The sequence below is a fragment of the Schistocerca cancellata genome, chromosome 2 (genome assembly GCF_023864275.1).
Source record: "Schistocerca cancellata isolate TAMUIC-IGC-003103 chromosome 2, iqSchCanc2.1, whole genome shotgun sequence".
Taxonomy (NCBI): Eukaryota; Metazoa; Arthropoda; class Insecta; order Orthoptera; family Acrididae; genus Schistocerca; species Schistocerca cancellata.
Window position 1 is genome coordinate 114,640,926 of NC_064627.1, and position 21,939 is coordinate 114,662,864.

The 21,939-nt window shown below is 43.6% G+C and overlaps 1 protein-coding gene across 1 annotated transcript in view; it reads right to left on the bottom strand.

Annotated features, from left to right (window-relative positions):
* The window catches only part of LOC126151414 (elastin-like), a 163,586-nt gene that overhangs the window by 35,494 nt on the left and 106,153 nt on the right, over positions 1-21,939 (bottom strand). Inside the window, exons 4-5 of the mRNA XM_049915939.1 lie at positions 19,949-20,245; positions 14,722-15,455 (exon numbers count right to left, since the gene is read on the bottom strand). Of these exons, the coding sequence (XP_049771896.1) occupies positions 14,722-15,455; positions 19,949-20,245 (1,031 nt within the window). The remainder of the gene's footprint in view (positions 1-14,721; positions 15,456-19,948; positions 20,246-21,939) is intronic.

Genomic DNA, 21,939 nt, shown 5'->3' on the forward strand with positions numbered 1-21,939 from the left:
TCGAAGTCTCGCCAAGGATCAGCGAGCAATTGGCGTGGTGCCATTCGCCATCCACTGCGGTTGACGAACTCTGGAGCAGAAATGAAGTGGTATGGGTTGACGTTTGCATACCTGTTATCCAAGCTAAGTTCGACTCGATAAACCAGCCGGGTTATATGCTCAAAACACCAATAAATGATTTTTACTGGTCTACTTGATGTTGGATTTTTAATTGCGGGTCGTGTATTTTCGCTCACCAGCTATACCTTACAACCACTTGAGACAAAATAATGTGCCGGAAATTCACAGAAAGTTAGGCCCCTTTCACACTTGTCTGGCAACCGTCAAAACGGTGGCGTGTACACGGAATGCCGCATGGCTGTTCCACACTTAATCAGGCTACTGTTGTGCGCGGCAAGGCACGGCATGAGGGGGGGAGGGGGGTTCAGGCTGAAGGGGGAAGAGTTCTTTCATTATCAAGCTGTACGAACATTGACGGTATATAAGATTATGAACCTATTTTTTCATTACTATCCTTGCCAAAAAAGAAAAGGCACCTGATTTTTTTAGTTAGGTAATGTTTCTCAGCGATTTTGAAGAATGTATTAGGTTAAGAAATCAACTTTTTCCACGTGCGGTGGTATGGAATCTTAGATTCGTAATAATTCCTAAGAGTCACTGTGAAATAATGACATTTCTCAAGCATTTGCACTTCATGTACAAATCTGGTATTGAAAGCGCGTGATGGAGTGTAGCTTACTTACCCTTTGCTACGTTTTACGCAATGCATTGCTGCGAGTGAAATAGAGGCAGAAGTAAACTTAGGTTTCTAAGTGGTGGTGACAGTGATAATGTCTTCTTTCAGAAGTAAATGCGAGTTATTGATGGCGTCAATGCCGCGATCGTAATCCGAAGGAGCTCGCGATGGTATAGCTTACTGTCAAACACCATAGGATAGGAAAACGGAATACTAGCGATCAGTGCAAACCTAGTATCAAACAGTAGTGTGATTTTAATCATCCACGTACAGAAAACTTCAATACATATGAATTTTCCCTCAGCTACGACCACTTGCTTTGGAAAGTCATGTGCTACGTTCCTGCAGCAGCCCACTCATAAAAGGTAAGCAATTAATTCTTGTTCATGTCTTATAAGTAAGGAGTATGTACATTTCGTATATGATTATAGAAGAAGACAATAAGTTAACGTACGACTTTGCTTTCGACGGCCTACTGTAAAAACTGGCAAATTCTGTTGAACTGCTTCCTTGTTGGAGATGAAAAATTACAGAGGACAAAAATCAGAATTTCATTTATAGATGTTACTATGCGCACTGTGATAAATAGATAAAATGTGCAAGTTTTAAATTTTTTCTTTCAGCGGACTCGTCGCCTGAATACCGACCGCGGTTTAGGAACGTTCTCTTCCCTTCGATGAAAAAAAAGTGTTCAAATGTGTGTGAAATCTTATGGGACTTAACTGCTAAGGTCATCAGTCCCTAAGCTTACACACTACTTAAACTAAATTATCCTAAGGACAGACATACACACCCATGCCCGAGGGAGGACTCGAACCTCCGCGCGGGACCAGCTGCACAGTCCATGACTGCAGCGCCTAAGACCGCTCGGCTAATCCCGCGCGGCCCTTCGATGAAGACGCATGTCTTTCTGCGATAGTGTCACAATTACCATCAACAGGCTCTTGATTACCGACCGACAAACTGTCTTTAATTTTCCACACTGCCCCAAGCTATTGATGGTAAAAATCTTCAAATTGTGAATCCATCAAATTCGATGTATTTCAGCTACAAAGGATATTCGTCCATACTCGATGGCGGAAGTTGTGAGAGGGATTATTACTCAAACATATTCAAAGCCAGTTCCGTGTGGAAATCTAGATGTGAAAGCCAGCAAATGGTTCTCCATACCACGGCCGTGCCGTGCTCGTCTAGTGTGAAGTGGACCTCAGTCGTGTCGCTGTGGACAGCCCGCTCACTGACACACATCTTTGAGAGGCAGCAGGTGTGTTAGATCTGCCGTCAACTGGTACCACTTGCGTACACACCAGAGCGCGTAACCAGCGGTCGCGCTTTCCCCGCCTGGCTGCAGCGTCACGCTGCGTAAATCTGCAGCAGGATGTGTGTGCCGCGTTCCGGACGCACTGTCGCTTTCACGGTCATGGTATCCGCATTAGCCAGTCAGTTACCGGAAGCAAAATTGGAAGAAAACCAGAATGCTAAGGGCATTTGCTGATGTATGAAATGTCCTCTACATACTAGTGCGAAAGATCAATAATGAGCATGAAGATTACAGATAAAAATACCTATGTGTACATTAGTTTTCAAAAAAAAAGCGAGAGTTACAAAAGCGTTGAGGATAAAGAAACAAACGATGAGTTGTAACAAAGTCACAGTTTCTCGTCACTGTTATTTAAACTGTATGTCAAATACACATTGACGAAAGTGAAAAAGAGATTCGAACATGACCAAAACTGAAAGATAAACCAATATGAAAGATACACTTCCCAGTCACATTTATGTGATCACCTGTCAAAACTCTAAATAACCACCTTTTTCAGCGTGGACGTGCAAGAGAACTAGTCAGGTACTCGAAGGTACCGACAGGGACATGCAGCCATGTCCACACCAGTGACTTGGCCATTTGCGCTAGGTTTCACGGTTGAGGATCCATGGCGCGAGGAGTCTGATCGTGGTGTTCCACAGGTTCTCAACTGGACTTAAATTCGTGGAGTTTGGTGGCAAGAGAAGTTCGGTAAACTCATGGCTCTAAGCACTATGGGACTCAACATCTAAGGTCATCAGTCCCCTAGACTTAGAACTATTTAAACCCATCTAACCTAAGGACACCACACATATCCATGCCCGAGGCAGGATACGAACCTTCGACCGCAGCAGCAGCGCGGTTCCGGACTGAAGCGCCTAGAACCGCTCGGCCACAGCGGCCCGCTCGTTAAACTCATCCAGGTGATTTTCGAACCATACACGTACACTGAAAGCTGTGTGAAAGATGGAACCAGTTAAGGATCTTATTTCATTTATTCTTATGGACGCTATTTTAATTTTCTTTCGACTTTTTGTGAGTAGGCTGTTTATGTTTTCTTTATGTAAGTAGGCTGTTTATGTTTTCTTATTGGCAACGTTACGTAGCGCTCTATATGAAAATCACTGGCTGTGCTGTGTGCAGTCTGTGGCTAGTTTGCATTGTTGTCTGCCATTGTAGTGTTGGGCAGCTGGATGTGAACAGCGCTTAGCGTTGCGCAGTTGGAGGTGAGCCGCCAGTAGTGGTGGATGTGGGGAGAGAAATGGCGGAGTTTTGAAATTTGTAAGACTGGATGTCTTGAACTGCTATGTATATTATGATTTTTCAACAATATTAAGGTAAATACATTGTTTGTTCTCTATTAAAATCTTTCTTTTGCTAACTATGCCTATGAGTAGTTAGTGCCTTCCGTAGTTTGAATCTTTTATTTAGCTGGCAGTAGTGGCGCTCGCTGTATTGCAGTAGTTCGAGTAATGAAGATTTTGGTGAGGTAAGTTGTTTGTGAAAGGTAGAGGTTAATGTTAGTTAGGGCCATTCCTTTGTAGGGATTTCTGAAAGTCAGATTGCGTTGCGCTAAAAAATATTGTGTGTCAGTTTAAGCACAGTCGTGTACAATTGTTCAAAGGGGAAGTTTCATTTTCTCGATGAGTGATTGTCGGTGAACGATTATGTGGGTGTTTGAAAAGTACCGTAGCATGGAGACAGATTGTCTCGATGAGTGATTTTCGGTGGACGATTATGTGGGTGTTTGAAAATTATCGTAGCATGGAGACGGAGAAGGGAATGGGCGAGAACAAGAACGGGACGAGAGAGTAGGTTGACAGTTTCGCATTCAACGGCAGTTTGAGATTCATTGAATTTCACTCCGACCCCCCACCCCCTGCCCCGTACTTCCCCAAACAGAGGAATCGTTCTCTATTTAACTTCGTTTGAGACAGAGAAGCGAACAGGCCATGAGAAGCATACAAAGGTGAAACCTGGAGCGACACAGTGGTTGGACATTTCTACCTTTTGAACACAGGAACCGTTCTTTGGCAGCGTGGAGGAAGGCACAACAGAGGGGAATGCTCGGACGCGTATGTAATTGTTAGGCCGGAGTGAGGAATTTTGATGTCACTTCAAACTCGACGCATCTCCTCCCTCCTCCCCCCCCCTCCTCTCGGCCCTTAATAGCAGAATAGAATCGCTTCGGTAGTGGCGGTCTTTTCGAAACTCTTATGGTTGAACTGGATGAGTTTTACATTAGTCAGTGTTAGTTCCCCATTTAGTCGCCATTGTTTCACAGTAGTAAAAATAATTAATAGAAAGGCTCGTTTTCCAAGTATACCTGCGATGACTGAGGGAGAGTAATAATTTTCCTTTATCGCAAACTATTACTTCAGTTCCTCTACAGTGAGTGCGTTATTGACATTTTAACTAAATCGTAAACTATTTAGTGTTAGGGGACCACTCGTTGCTGTAAATGTTCTGACAGCGCCTGTAAATGCATGTTGAACTATTTGACTTAATTTTAGGAAACAGAAAATTGCCATTGTTAATTGCAAAAGCATTTCACCATCTGTGCAAAAAAGCATACTCGAGACTTTTCCCACAGTACCACTTGTTTCATGAGAGGGAGTAGGAGAGGCTGTATAGTAAGTTCTTTCAGTATTAATCGCGCCAGAAATTAACAGGAAAAGAAGCTAACGTGAGTTAGGAAAGGAAAAGCAAAGAGGCAGTAGATAGTTAACAAAACTGTTCCTGTTAGCGACTTCCTTCCAAGATGGTAGTGATAAAGGTTAATTTTCAGTGAAGATGTTATTAAAATTCAGCAACTGAAAGGAACCAAACAAGATTCAATCGTGTAATAGTCTTTGTCTATCATCGCACAGGCACTCTTCGCTATACAATATACTACCTCTGTTACAAAGAGGGTAGTAAAAACTTCACATGTACTGGCAATTACATAAAAGTTTGAGCTGTTTGTCCAAAGGTTTTGATTAAACTGGTCAGTACAACCTGAATATACGTCGAAAAAAGAGAAAAGCAGAATGATGAGTATGAAACAGATATCATCGATACAACTATGAGAGTGTAAGAACAACTATAATATGCAAAGTTTAATGGCATTAAGTAAGTATATTACCACATCAGCATACGTCCACCGACAGAAACAGAGGCCCACGGTCAACAGCGGGTAAATTCGGATCTATTCCAGCCAGTAAGGCCTGGCCACACGGTTCAGAGGCTGGTGTCCCCTGAACGACGGGATCATCTAACGTCCCTGCGCCGAATGGAAACCGTTACGAGAAATTCAAACTAATAACTCGACGAGCCTTAGTGAATAGTCGCTATGTTGCGAATTATTATGAACAATTAAACAAAGGCGCGGAAAACTGCACCACCCACAAGAGACAACAGGCCACTCATTAGGAAACCTACGGTGAGCTCCAAATGCCGGGAAAAATTTGTTTCATAAATTTTCATTACTGATTAATTTCATCGACTTCCGGAATACTTATCGGAGCGACCAGAGACATTTGTCAAACGGTTCGTAAGTCTGCGTAAAATCTGAATCCCATTGTAAATATTTCTTTGTCAAGAAGACAGGACAGCGTAGCAGCTGCACCTACTGCACGCCTTGTGGTAGACCAGAGAAGTGTGTCTGCTCTACAATATCATCAACACAGCTGTAAGTAATGGAAGATCAAATGTAATGTGCCAAGTTAATTAAGTAGCTTACAGTTTTCTTTTGACGGTGTTGTTATTATAGGCATCTGAAAATAGCCACAGGCCGAAATTGGCGAGTAATTTAGCGTAAAGGTACATCTTGTATAAAAAAGGTATATCTTGTGTAAAAAAACTGACAGCCTACGGTGGATATTTATAACGGTGTTGTGATTTCGAAGTCTCGCCAAGGATCAGCGAGCAATTGGCGTGGTGCCATTCGCCATCCACTGCGGTTGACGAACTCTGGAGCAGAAATGAAGTGGTATGGGTTGACGTTTGCATACCTGTTATCCAAGCTAAGTTCGACTCGATAAACCAGCCGGGTTATATGCTCAAAACACCAATAAATGATTTTTACTGGTCTACTTGATGTTGGATTTTTAATTGCGGGTCGTGTATTTTCGCTCACCAGCTATACCTTACAACCACTTGAGACAAAATAATGTGCCGGAAATTCACAGAAAGTTAGGCCCCTTTCACACTTGTCTGGCAACCGTCAAAACGGTGGCGTGTACACGGAATGCCGCATGGCTGTTCCACACTTAATCAGGCTACTGTTGTGCGCGGCAAGGCACGGCATGAGGGGGGGAGGGGGGTTCAGGCTGAAGGGGGAAGAGTTCTTTCATTATCAAGCTGTACGAACATTGACGGTATATAAGATTATGAACCTATTTTTTCATTACTATCCTTGCCAAAAAAGAAAAGGCACCTGATTTTTTTAGTTAGGTAATGTTTCTCAGCGATTTTGAAGAATGTATTAGGTTAAGAAATCAACTTTTTCCACGTGCGGTGGTATGGAATCTTAGATTCGTAATAATTCCTAAGAGTCACTGTGAAATAATGACATTTCTCAAGCATTTGCACTTCATGTACAAATCTGGTATTGAAAGCGCGTGATGGAGTGTAGCTTACTTACCCTTTGCTACGTTTTACGCAATGCATTGCTGCGAGTGAAATAGAGGCAGAAGTAAACTTAGGTTTCTAAGTGGTGGTGACAGTGATAATGTCTTCTTTCAGAAGTAAATGCGAGTTATTGATGGCGTCAATGCCGCGATCGTAATCCGAAGGAGCTCGCGATGGTATAGCTTACTGTCAAACACCATAGGATAGGAAAACGGAATACTAGCGATCAGTGCAAACCTAGTATCAAACAGTAGTGTGATTTTAATCATCCACGTACAGAAAACTTCAATACATATGAATTTTCCCTCAGCTACGACCACTTGCTTTGGAAAGTCATGTGCTACGTTCCTGCAGCAGCCCACTCATAAAAGGTAAGCAATTAATTCTTGTTCATGTCTTATAAGTAAGGAGTATGTACATTTCGTATATGATTATAGAAGAAGACAATAAGTTAACGTACGACTTTGCTTTCGACGGCCTACTGTAAAAACTGGCAAATTCTGTTGAACTGCTTCCTTGTTGGAGATGAAAAATTACAGAGGACAAAAATCAGAATTTCATTTATAGATGTTACTATGCGCACTGTGATAAATAGATAAAATGTGCAAGTTTTAAATTTTTTCTTTCAGCGGACTCGTCGCCTGAATACCGACCGCGGTTTAGGAACGTTCTCTTCCCTTCGATGAAAAAAAAGTGTTCAAATGTGTGTGAAATCTTATGGGACTTAACTGCTAAGGTCATCAGTCCCTAAGCTTACACACTACTTAAACTAAATTATCCTAAGGACAGACATACACACCCATGCCCGAGGGAGGACTCGAACCTCCGCGCGGGACCAGCTGCACAGTCCATGACTGCAGCGCCTAAGACCGCTCGGCTAATCCCGCGCGGCCCTTCGATGAAGACGCATGTCTTTCTGCGATAGTGTCACAATTACCATCAACAGGCTCTTGATTACCGACCGACAAACTGTCTTTAATTTTCCACACTGCCCCAAGCTATTGATGGTAAAAATCTTCAAATTGTGAATCCATCAAATTCGATGTATTTCAGCTACAAAGGATATTCGTCCATACTCGATGGCGGAAGTTGTGAGAGGGATTATTACTCAAACATATTCAAAGCCAGTTCCGTGTGGAAATCTAGATGTGAAAGCCAGCAAATGGTTCTCCATACCACGGCCGTGCCGTGCTCGTCTAGTGTGAAGTGGACCTCAGTCGTGTCGCTGTGGACAGCCCGCTCACTGACACACATCTTTGAGAGGCAGCAGGTGTGTTAGATCTGCCGTCAACTGGTACCACTTGCGTACACACCAGAGCGCGTAACCAGCGGTCGCGCTTTCCCCGCCTGGCTGCAGCGTCACGCTGCGTAAATCTGCAGCAGGATGTGTGTGCCGCGTTCCGGACGCACTGTCGCTTTCACGGTCATGGTATCCGCATTAGCCAGTCAGTTACCGGAAGCAAAATTGGAAGAAAACCAGAATGCTAAGGGCATTTGCTGATGTATGAAATGTCCTCTACATACTAGTGCGAAAGATCAATAATGAGCATGAAGATTACAGATAAAAATACCTATGTGTACATTAGTTTTCAAAAAAAAAGCGAGAGTTACAAAAGCGTTGAGGATAAAGAAACAAACGATGAGTTGTAACAAAGTCACAGTTTCTCGTCACTGTTATTTAAACTGTATGTCAAATACACATTGACGAAAGTGAAAAAGAGATTCGAACATGACCAAAACTGAAAGATAAACCAATATGAAAGATACACTTCCCAGTCACATTTATGTGATCACCTGTCAAAACTCTAAATAACCACCTTTTTCAGCGTGGACGTGCAAGAGAACTAGTCAGGTACTCGAAGGTACCGACAGGGACATGCAGCCATGTCCACACCAGTGACTTGGCCATTTGCGCTAGGTTTCACGGTTGAGGATCCATGGCGCGAGGAGTCTGATCGTGGTGTTCCACAGGTTCTCAACTGGACTTAAATTCGTGGAGTTTGGTGGCAAGAGAAGTTCGGTAAACTCATGGCTCTAAGCACTATGGGACTCAACATCTAAGGTCATCAGTCCCCTAGACTTAGAACTATTTAAACCCATCTAACCTAAGGACACCACACATATCCATGCCCGAGGCAGGATACGAACCTTCGACCGCAGCAGCAGCGCGGTTCCGGACTGAAGCGCCTAGAACCGCTCGGCCACAGCGGCCCGCTCGTTAAACTCATCCAGGTGATTTTCGAACCATACACGTACACTGAAAGCTGTGTGAAAGATGGAACCAGTTAAGGATCTTATTTCATTTATTCTTATGGACGCTATTTTAATTTTCTTTCGACTTTTTGTGAGTAGGCTGTTTATGTTTTCTTTATGTAAGTAGGCTGTTTATGTTTTCTTATTGGCAACGTTACGTAGCGCTCTATATGAAAATCACTGGCTGTGCTGTGTGCAGTCTGTGGCTAGTTTGCATTGTTGTCTGCCATTGTAGTGTTGGGCAGCTGGATGTGAACAGCGCTTAGCGTTGCGCAGTTGGAGGTGAGCCGCCAGTAGTGGTGGATGTGGGGAGAGAAATGGCGGAGTTTTGAAATTTGTAAGACTGGATGTCTTGAACTGCTATGTATATTATGATTTTTCAACAATATTAAGGTAAATACATTGTTTGTTCTCTATTAAAATCTTTCTTTTGCTAACTATGCCTATGAGTAGTTAGTGCCTTCCGTAGTTTGAATCTTTTATTTAGCTGGCAGTAGTGGCGCTCGCTGTATTGCAGTAGTTCGAGTAATGAAGATTTTGGTGAGGTAAGTTGTTTGTGAAAGGTAGAGGTTAATGTTAGTTAGGGCCATTCCTTTGTAGGGATTTCTGAAAGTCAGATTGCGTTGCGCTAAAAAATATTGTGTGTCAGTTTAAGCACAGTCGTGTACAATTGTTCAAAGGGGAAGTTTCATTTTCTCGATGAGTGATTGTCGGTGAACGATTATGTGGGTGTTTGAAAAGTACCGTAGCATGGAGACAGATTGTCTCGATGAGTGATTTTCGGTGGACGATTATGTGGGTGTTTGAAAATTATCGTAGCATGGAGACGGAGAAGGGAATGGGCGAGAACAAGAACGGGACGAGAGAGTAGGTTGACAGTTTCGCATTCAACGGCAGTTTGAGATTCATTGAATTTCACTCCGACCCCCCACCCCCTGCCCCGTACTTCCCCAAACAGAGGAATCGTTCTCTATTTAACTTCGTTTGAGACAGAGAAGCGAACAGGCCATGAGAAGCATACAAAGGTGAAACCTGGAGCGACACAGTGGTTGGACATTTCTACCTTTTGAACACAGGAACCGTTCTTTGGCAGCGTGGAGGAAGGCACAACAGAGGGGAATGCTCGGACGCGTATGTAATTGTTAGGCCGGAGTGAGGAATTTTGATGTCACTTCAAACTCGACGCATCTCCTCCCTCCTCCCCCCCCCTCCTCTCGGCCCTTAATAGCAGAATAGAATCGCTTCGGTAGTGGCGGTCTTTTCGAAACTCTTATGGTTGAACTGGATGAGTTTTACATTAGTCAGTGTTAGTTCCCCATTTAGTCGCCATTGTTTCACAGTAGTAAAAATAATTAATAGAAAGGCTCGTTTTCCAAGTATACCTGCGATGACTGAGGGAGAGTAATAATTTTCCTTTATCGCAAACTATTACTTCAGTTCCTCTACAGTGAGTGCGTTATTGACATTTTAACTAAATCGTAAACTATTTAGTGTTAGGGGACCACTCGTTGCTGTAAATGTTCTGACAGCGCCTGTAAATGCATGTTGAACTATTTGACTTAATTTTAGGAAACAGAAAATTGCCATTGTTAATTGCAAAAGCATTTCACCATCTGTGCAAAAAAGCATACTCGAGACTTTTCCCACAGTACCACTTGTTTCATGAGAGGGAGTAGGAGAGGCTGTATAGTAAGTTCTTTCAGTATTAATCGCGCCAGAAATTAACAGGAAAAGAAGCTAACGTGAGTTAGGAAAGGAAAAGCAAAGAGGCAGTAGATAGTTAACAAAACTGTTCCTGTTAGCGACTTCCTTCCAAGATGGTAGTGATAAAGGTTAATTTTCAGTGAAGATGTTATTAAAATTCAGCAACTGAAAGGAACCAAACAAGATTCAATCGTGTAATAGTCTTTGTCTATCATCGCACAGGCACTCTTCGCTATACAATATACTACCTCTGTTACAAAGAGGGTAGTAAAAACTTCACATGTACTGGCAATTACATAAAAGTTTGAGCTGTTTGTCCAAAGGTTTTGATTAAACTGGTCAGTACAACCTGAATATACGTCGAAAAAAGAGAAAAGCTAGACTTTTGCATCGAGTTCAGATGAAACTACTCATTAAGTAATTTAATAATTATATATTACGTAATTGAGACGCTCTTGTCTTGAAAAATTTGCTTCCTAATGATAAGGCAGCCACGTATGTGCAAATGGTTGAATACATGCTCTTTCATTTTAAATGACGTAGCCCTGGTATAAACACTGACGAGGAGTGTCTGCATAGTCATTTAAATCGCTTTCCAGGGAACCCTGGTGGGAAAGATGAACCAGCTCACATGACGTGGAAATACTGAGGGAGAGGATTCAAACAACAGGGGTTTCTTTTTCGAACGTTGTGTGGAGCTATCTACACATTCATTGATCGGACACATCGTGCTTTTTGTGTGAAACAAATGCTTGCACCATTGTTTGATTTTTAAAATGATTCCTATAAGAAGAAAAAATTATTAGGCACCATGCTGGAATTACAAACATTTCATAATAGACATTGTCAAGAAAAGTAGTAGCATTCAGCAATACTAAATCGTTATAGAAAACACTATATACACTCCTGGAAATTGAAATAAGAACACCGTGAATTCATTGTCCCAGGAAGGGGAAACTTTATTGACACATTCCTGGGGTCAGATACATCACATGATCACACTGACAGAACCACAGGCACATAGACACAGGCAACAGAGCATGCACAATGTCGGCGCTAGTACAGTGTATATCCACCTTTCGCAGCAATGCAGGCTGCTATTCTCCCATGGAGACGATCGTAGAGATGCTGGACGTAATCCTGTGGAACGGCTTGCCATGCCATTTCCACCTGGCGCCTCAGTTGGACCAGCGTTCGTGCTGGACGTGCAGACCGCGTGAGACGACGCTTCATCCAGTCCCAAACATGCTCAATGGGGGACAGATCCGGAGATCTTGCTGGCCAGGGTAGTTGACTTACACCTTCTAGAGCACGTTGGGTCACACGGGATACATGCGGACGTGCATTGTCCTGTTGGAACAGCAAGTTCCCTTGCCGGTCTAGGAATGGTAGAACGATGGGTTCGATGACGGTTTGGATGTACCGTACACTATTCAGTATCCCCTCGACGATCACCAGTGGTGTACGGCCAGTGTAGGAGATCGCTCCCCACACCATGATGCCGGGTGTTGGCCCTGTGTGCCTCGGTCGTATGCAGTCCTGATCGTGGCGCTCACCTGCACGGCGCCAAACACGCATACGACCATCATTGGCACCAAGGCAGAAGCGACTCTCATCGCTGAAGACGACACGTCTCCATTCGTCCCTCCATTCACGCCTGTCGCGACACCACTGGAGGCGGGTTCACGATGTTGGGGCGTGAGCGGAAGACGGCCTAACGGTGTGCGGGACCGTGCCGTGCGTGTGATCATTGCTTGTACAGCCCTCTTGCAGTGTCCGGAGAAAGTATGGTGGGTCTGACACACCGGTGTCAATGTGTTCTTTTTTCCATTTCCAGGAGTGTACATTATTCAGGTACGGAAAGACGTAATTTGTACTAAAACAAGAGTGAATATTTCTTCGTGTATTGCGCTTCCTTTGTATCCAAATCATCACTTCGGTGACCCGAGTACATTCTTCTGAAATTACGTCTCACTATTGAGCTATTCAAAAATAATGTTCGTCCGGAACCGCGCTGCTGCTACGGTCGCGGGTTCGAATCCTGCCGCGGTCATGGATGTGTGTGCTATCCTTAGCTTAGTTAGGTTTAAGCAGTTCTAAGTCCAGGGAACTGATGACCTCAGATGTTAAGTTCAAAAATGGCTCTGAGCACTATGGGACTTAACATCTATGGTCATCAGTCCCCTAGAACTTAGAACTACTTAAACCTAACTAACCTAAGGCCAGCACACAACACCCAGTCATCACGAGGCAGAGAAAATCCCTGACCCCGCCGGGAATCGAACCCGGGAACACGGGCGTGGGAAGCGAGAACGCTACCGCACGACCACGAGCTGCGGACTCAGATGTTAAGTCCCATAGCGCTTAGAGCCATTTGAATAATGTTCAAATTATTGCAAATTAGAGATTTCCGTGGACATAAAGCAGCAGATGACGGGACTAAGTTAAAATTTTTTCTGTGCCACAGCTGTTAAAACTGCTGCAGGAGCACCAGTTTGAGGACATTAAATTCCTTTCTCCATTACAGCAGTATTTTTGAGTCATTAACGCAGTTGCAGTGCGTTGTTTGACTACAGATTGCTCTCTGTGCTATGTGTACAATACTTTAGCATACACGGAAACTTCTCATAACTGAATAAAATAATATAGCCAAACTTTCATAACAAAAAACAGATTCATCTGCCATTATTAAAACAGTTTTAGGCTCTTTTAGAAATCGTTATGAGTAAACTGATAGGTACAATGAAATAGGGAGTTACCTAAATGTATGTCGAAAGAAGAAGAAAGCTGGAATTTTTCAAATGGCTCTTATGAAACTACTCATTAAGTGTCTTCATTTATTGTAGTCACTGAACGACATCGAGCTGCATATTACCTATTGAGGATGTTCTTGCTGTAAAAAAAAAAAAAAAAAAAAAAAAAAAAAAAAAATTCACAGAATAATGGACTTGACCATCATTCACTGCAAATCAGTACTTCACCTATGAACTATAGGCGAAGTACTGATTCTGTGTTCCCATCGACCCTCTGTCCACAATTATGTTGTACAAATGGAGATGATGTTTTAACTACTGACGACGCCTTTGGCACAATTGTTTTATGAGTCTCCATTGCAGGATGTGATTTTAGTGTATTTTACTTCTGATGGAGGTATATTTAGATATACTGAAACCGTGGTCAAGAATTTTAATAAATCTTTACCATGCAACAGTTTTGGCTGTCATCGTTTACCGCGAATGTGTGAAGGATGTTTGAGGATATGTCCTAGCCCACGCAGCACTGCCTACATTACTTCCGGGCAGCACACAGACGGGAATGAGAGGTCAGACTGGTGCATACGTCAACAGGTGTTGGTTTCCGGACATACCGTTACAATACTTTGCTTATACATCTGACCAATGCTGACTCTTGTAGGTATATATAACACATTTTTGTAGGGAGCACATTGTGCTCATGTGGGAGCGATCTAGATGGTTATAAAACAATAAACTGGTAACTAAGATCGCAAGAATTCCTGCGATCTTGGCTACTATTTATTTTTTTACATATATATCATCTCTTTTAAACTTGCGCAGTGAGCTTCCAATAAATCTGAAAATGTTGTTCTTGTGTTCAAATCTGAAACCAACGACTGTCTCCTCTCCGATGATGAACAAAGAAAAATGAAAACTATTGGTTGGTTGCTGTTTTTGAGATAATGTTCCCATACGTGAACCGAAAGACGTTTGCCAGCTAATGGTAAACGTAAAAGAAGTAATATTAAAATTAATTCTTATCTTAACAGAAAGATATGGAATGAAAAATTATTTCTTATATTTTTTAAGCCAGGGTCACAGCAGCCACACAGGTTTCGGCCTATAAGCCAGTCATCATCAGATGATGAACACAAGTTGTATAATAATTCATGTGAACAGGCAAGGAGAGGTATTCATAATGAATTACATAACGTGGACCGTGGCTGTGTAAGATGTGGAATGCATTACAACTCCAAATCGTTTGTAAATATCATTTATTTCGTAGAAAAATATTAAAATTTACAAGCCTTTCTGGTCAGTGTAAGAAGACTAGATGATGAGTCGCTACCAGCAGATAGGGTGACCTGCCAGCTCTTTACTAGTGGTGACCTCCGAAGCTGCCACCGCCAAAGCCTCCATGTCCACCGAAGCCACCACCTCCGTATCCTCCGTGACCACCGAAAGACGACCCTCCGAATCCTCCGCCGAAGCTGCCGTGGCCTCCGCCAAGACCTCCTCCGAAACCTCCGCCGAAACCGCCTCCGTACCCGCTGTCCTTGACGACGACTGGCACAGGCTGCTTCACCACCACAGGGTGGGGCACGGGCACTGGGACAGGCTTGGGTACACTCACTGGGTACGGCACCGGCTTCTCAACAGGCACAGGGTATGGCTTTGGCACAGGGACGGGGTACGGCCTGTCCACGGGGACCTTCACGGGGACCTTCACAGGGTAGGGAACCTTCTTCTCCACTGTGACGGGGTACGGTTGTGGAACAGGTACGGGTACTTCCTTGGTGATGGTGATGGCCTTGATCTTGCCTTCGCTGACCCCAACTCCGCCTCCGAAGCCTCCACCGAGTCCTCCCCCGTAGCCGCCTCCGAAGCCTCCACCCAGGTCTCCTCCGTGTCCGCCTCCGAAGCCTCCGCCGCCGAAGCCGCCTCCAAAGTCGTGGCCGCCTCCGAAGCCGCCGCCGTATCCGCCGCCGAAGCCGCCATCTCCCAGGCCGAACAGCCCTCGCTTTTCGTTCTTCGCGGCCTTGCCTCCTTCTTTCTTAGTGCCATCTTCCTTTGCAAGGGACACGGTACACACCGACAGAAAAACTAAAGTCCACTGCAACAAAAGAAAAAAAGGTCTCATTCAAATGGTTCAAATGGCTCTGAGCACTATGTGACTTAACTTCTCAGGTCATCAGTCGCCTAGAACTTAGAACTAATTAAACCTAACTAACCTAAGGCCATCACACACATCCATGCCCGAGCCAGGATTCGAACCTGCGACCGTAGCGGTCGCTTGGTTCCAGACTGTAGTGCCTAGAACCGCACGGCCACTCCGGCCGGCAAAAGGTCTCATTGATGTAGAAATACTCATAGATTAAGATTTTGAAAGAAAAATATTTCCTTCGTATTGATTCGTTTTTATCGTCAAAATATTTTTTTTACTGTCGATCAGAAATTAATTCCATTATGAACGACGACTACAAGGCGCTATAAAGTGAAATGAATTAACACACTCAAGTAAATAAGTCGGTGGGTATGAAATGAATGAAATAACATTGTGAAATGGTGCCAGTGCTGACCGCTAAGATTGCAGAACCTTCAATGTAACGAGTATGTGTATGGCAATAGAAAATACTGCAAGGAACTAACAGTGGTAGCAGTGTCCGTAAATCGTGTGAGGAAAAATCAGTGCCAGTACAAATCTGCGACAGGCCTTGGAAGTGTGCTTAGATACCCTAACGATTGTGACGACAGCTCGCAGTAAGCTGGAAAAATGGGTTACAGACCAGATGTAGCATAAATTATCAATTGTTACTACATATTCAAGTCATATGTCAATAAACGGAGCTTTAGAAAGAAACTCTTTGCAGTAAAGTTATTAGAAATTAGATGAATGAAATTCGCGAATGGCAGATAAAAATTAAGTCCACCTTCTTTTCTTTTTTTACAATGACAGCCTTCGGCAACCATTTTGTAACGGATAAAATGAAACCATCCTTGAAAGACTTAGGTTGCTTTTAACGCATTCAGCAATCATGCTGAAATACAAGCATATGTTCAGTTAGGACAACAGTACCATAACTTATTTGGCTACTAAAGTAAAGAAAATTTATCTTTCTAAAAGGCACTACTTCACTAACTGATAATTTATTATACTGAATGCATAGATGAATAGGTATATGGAATATTGGCACTCATTGCAGACACCGTAGAGGCTGCTGATGCTCTGTAATCTCGTAAAATAAAACAGAAAAAAAATTGTTTCATTGATCAATGGCGCTGAAATGAAATGCAGCGTATCGAGTTTTCATATTTTTGGGGGGCGGGGAAGGAAGGGGGGAGGAGGAACCTTCCTCGCCGAAGCTACTGTCATTTTTGGTTATTTCTTCCGTCACGCAGCCCGCTGAAGTATGTTACGTGTAACTGTAATTCCTTACGACGTCTGATTCCTTTCAATATGATTAATTCCTGATCGTGTCGGCATCATCTATAAAATTACTATTTCATTGGCTGAAAAATAAGAGCGGTGTGTACCGTAAATACGTTATGGCGAGTCACACTAAGGCTTCCGGTTCATTTCCGTAAGTGGTTCGTTCAATAAAAAATAGCCCAACTAATTTGGCTAACTGTCCTTTCTATTTCCAAAACAAAAATTCCTTGTTATTGACTGATGTTTTCTCTCAGGTACTAATAAAAATTCTTTTGAACTTTCCTTACGTTGTTTAATAGGACTTGATCATCAACGTAAATGCAACGTCTTCGGGAAAAAATAACAGGAAAACCCTTTATTGTATGACTGCACGATTGCAGAACAATATCTGCAAGCATTTACGTCAACAAAATGTGCATATTGTGCGTACAGAGAGATTTAAAGTGGAACGACCACGTAAATACAGTCATAGATTGGCCAGATAGCAGACTAAGATTCGTTGGAACAAACCTCGGGAAGTGTAGGGTACCCACAAGGACACAGCTTACGAAACCCTAGTTTAATGAATCATTGAATATTGCTCGTTAGCTTGGGATCCGCACAATATAAGGTTTATAGAGGAAATAGAAGTAAGGGCAGCGAGCGTAACGGAGATGCTCAGTCATTTCCATTGTCAGACGCTTCAAGAGTAACGATCCGCACCGCTGAGTGGCTTACAGTTAAAGTACCGTCTGCGTACGTTCCAAGAAGAATAAAACAATATATTGCTATCTCTCAGGTATATCTCGCGAAAAGACCATTAAAATAAAGTTGGTGAGATTCGAGCTCATACACGTCATAGTAAGAACCTTCTTTCTTTATGTCGTTCACGAGTGGAATTGAAATGGGTGGAAGTTAAGATACGTACACAAAGTGCCTTCTGCCACACACGTTAAGCAGTGTAGATGTAGATGTTACAAGTGACTTGGCGGAAAGTATCTCGAAATGTGTATTAAGCGAGTCGGCGTTATGATTAAGTCATTTAATATGTTTTCGGGAGGAAAAGGATTTGTGGTGTCATCGCCAGACACCACACTTGCTAGGTGGTAGCCTTTAAATCGACCGCGGTCCGTTAGTATGCGTCGGACCCGCGTGTCGCCACTATCAGTGATAGCAGACCGAGCGCCGCCACACGGCAGGTCTAGAGAGACTCCGTAGCACTCGCCCCAGTTGTACAGCCGACTTTGCTAGCGATGGTTCACTGACTACTTCCGCTCTCATTTGCAGAGACATTTGCAGAGACGGCCGTTTAGCATAGCCTTCAGCAACGTCATTTGCTACAACCTAGCAAGGCGCCATATTCAGTTACTATTGATACTGATACTGTGAATCACGTACCTTCAAGAGCGACGTTCATCAATAATGGATTAAAGTTAAGTATCAACCTAAATTCGTCCGCTTTCTGAATTCTGACTCCTTGTCATGTTCCAGACCTCACGTCAGTATAGTTCTTCCCTCCTCACGCCGGCCTGCGTGAGATAAACGCGTGCATTTCGGCTTCATCTTGGCTCTACTGCCAACACTACTGGATTCGTATTTATATCCGCAGAGTCTAGTTTGTATATTGTGCGATTTCCTATATCACCTCAAACTAATGCCGGATCATTTCCTTCAGTGAGGCTACGGCATGTTCCTTGTCCTGTATTTGAATACTTCTGCTAATGTTTCAGCACAAGTACCTCAGCGTCCTTCGCGCTGTGATATGAAGAAATATTACATCCAGAACGAGTGACAAGGTCGCTTCCTTGGTTACTGTTATCCACTGAAGAAACATGAATTCACATGTGCTACAAAAAATATCTACTTTATCAGAAAACCTCCAGTATCGGCAAACACAAGATACTGCATCGTTAAGCCATTCTTGGCACAAGTATAGAAACATTAGAGAAATTGCAATTGCAGTTGATGCAAGAAGGGACCGGGTTGCTCAAAACGAAGTCTACGGACACCAGCGACTCTATTGTGGTCACTGTTTCGATTATTCATGAGTCGGGATCCTTCCTGCACGTCGGTCAAGAAGATGGCGTAGCAAAACGCCGAAACCGGTCACAAAAATGAAATAAAACTGGTAATGTAGAAGGCTGAAGGTGTTTTTGATTTGACATTTTATAGCTCAAACGGGTTCAAATCCTTGTGCTGGAAGAAATTTTTACCACAGGTATTCTTCGGCCAGTAAGCGGAAGGGATGATGATGATGATGATGTTTGTGGTGCGCTCAGCTGTGAGGTCATCAGCGCAAATATTGACACAGTCCAATCTGTCCACTGTCGCGAATGATGATGAAATGGTGAGGACAACACAAACATCCAGTCCCCGGCCAGAGGAAGTTCCCAAGCCGGCCGGGAACCGAACCCGGGACCCTGTCATGCAGAGGCAGCAACGCTAGCTACTAGACCACGAGCTGCGTACAGGCGGAAGGGAGATAGCGCCATAAAATTCTTCGTCAATAGTCTTTACGCCATCGTCCGTGACTGAATCCGAAACAAGCCCGACACCTCGTGTGAACATGTGACACTGTTAATGGTGAAGCCTGGCGGTCTCCTTCGTGCCATTCGAGAACAATAGGCTACGTGGCAGCATTTTCTTCACTTTCTTTCTATTCAGATCATGATAAATCACAAACATAAAAACACACTTTACTAAAATCTATCACAATCAGTATACGCTCAACAAATACATTAAGATTCAACTCTTACACACCTCGAGCAAAGTGGAAGTTGTGCGCGGATGAAGAAAACCCCTTTCTATACGCGACACAATCAACCACCCGTGGTCCCCAATCAACATTGACAAACGATTCTTTCTCTCCCTGTTGGGAACAAAAACTTTAAAAAATGCTACTTTTTTACCTGAGCGATCCCTATACCAACGGATTTATATGAATTTTGGATTTTCGCTGAAAGACTAATTACATTTTTTTTAGCATTTCTATCGAGCTCTAGTCACTCCAGTTGGACGTTGCATCCATCTGGAGAAACTACGATCTCATGATTCGTGTAGGTTATAGCTCTAGTATTTTATGTTTTGCTACACTTTTGATAGATGTTCAGAGTGATAATTCCTATGAATAGCGGCTACTCCACAACATGCACCATGTCGATTGCAAGTTCTTAGACTCTGACTTGCCGTTGACTTACCACGATCCTCATCGCTGCTCGTGTGTGTGCCGGATGCAACGAATGACTGATGCCTCTTCCGACGACGGCGCCCCTTTTATAGGAGCTGCGGCGGAGAGCGAGCGGTCCTTCTGCGCGCTTTCTCCCGGCACCTGTTGTTACATGGCGCCGCCTGCCTCCAGGCGCGAGAGGACCAGTATTGTTCACCTGGCTGCGTCTGCTCGTTTCTCTCGCTGACGAGCAAAACGTCGTGGACACGCTTATGATAATGAAACCTCGGAGATTCTCAACGGTGGAGGGCCGTCGTCTCACCTTCTCCTAATTACAAGTTTTTACAGTGTGCATGTATGTACGTAGAATGTCTCACTTATCGGCTACCTGCTAGACAGTGCGTTACGTATAAAGAGAGAGTGGCTGAATATCAGTCAGTAGTACATGGACGGATACGTGATTTAAGCGATAATGGTAAAACCTTCGTTATTATAAATAACTGCTGGTATGACACCTTTAGAACGGGCAGCAGAAATGAAAGATATAGTTGCTAGTTACATCCTAGGAAGTACCATGATGACAAATCTACGTGTGAAATAGACTATGAAGCGCCGAAGAAACTGGTACAGGCATGCATATTCAAATACACATATATGTAACCCGGCCGCTGTGGCCGAGCGTGTTCTAGGTGCTTCACTCCGGAACCGCGCTGCTGCTACGGTCGCAAGTTCGAATCCCGCCTCGGGCATGGATGTGTGTGATGTCCTTAGGTTAGTTAGGTTTATGTACTTCTAAGTATAGGGGACTGGTGACCTCAGATGTTAAGTCCCATAATGCTTAGAGCCATCTGAACCATTTGAACTAGATACATGTAGTCTGAACCATTTGAACCAGATATATGTAAACAGGCGGAATACGGGTCTGCAGTCGGCAACGTTTATGAAGACAACAAGTGTCTGGCGCAGTTGTTAGATCGGTTACTGCTACTACAATGGCAGGTAATCAAGATTTAAGTGAGTTTTTAAGTGGTTTGACATCGGCGCACGATCCATGGGAGATAACATCTCCGAGGTAGCGATGAAGTGCGGATGTCCCCGTACGACCATTTCACGAGTGAATATCAGGGATCCTGTAAAACATCAAATCTCTTACATCGCTGTGGCCGGAAAAAAATCCTGCAATAACGGGACCAAAGACGACTGAAGAGATTCGTTCAACGTGACAGAAGTGCAACCTTTCTGAAAGTTGCTGCACATTTCAGTCGTGGGCCATCAACCAGTGTCACTGTGTGAACCATCCAACGAAACATCATCGATGTGAGATTTTGGAGCCGAAGGCTCACTCATGTACCATATAAGAAACTAGCAGCCTCGATTGCGGTAATGAAACCAACCTTTACCTAGGTTGCAGCCCAAGTAATTGAGCCTTCTTCAGAAGATATACCTGATTCTATAATATGTCTATGGTGGCATGGTCTAGAAATAAAACTAAAACAGCCTGAATAGGCGCGTCATCTAGGTCTACTAGCTTCATGTGAGCTCCTGAGGCCCACCGCACTGCGTCCATGGAGACGAGGTGCTCGCCGGAGTCTTGGTGGTAACTTAGTACCTATGTACCGCGTTTCTAAAATGTCACTACGCCTATTCAGGCTGCTTTAGTTTTATTTCTAGACCATGCCCTCGTAGACATATTACAGAATAAGGTATATCTTCTGAAGAAGGCTCAATTACTTGGGCTGAAACCTAGTTAAAGATTGGTTTCATTACCGCAATGGAGACTGATAGTTTCTTATATATTAGATTATCACGATTGCTGACTGGGCTGCAATGTAGAAAGTATTATCACTCATGTACCCTTGATGACTGCACGACACAAAGCTTTACGCCTCGGATGGGCCCGTCAACACCGACATTGGACTGGTGATGACTGGAAACATGTTGCCTGATCGAACGAGTCTGGTTTAAAATTGTAACGAGAAGATGGATGTGTGGATGTGGAGACCCGCTGCATCCATTCATGTC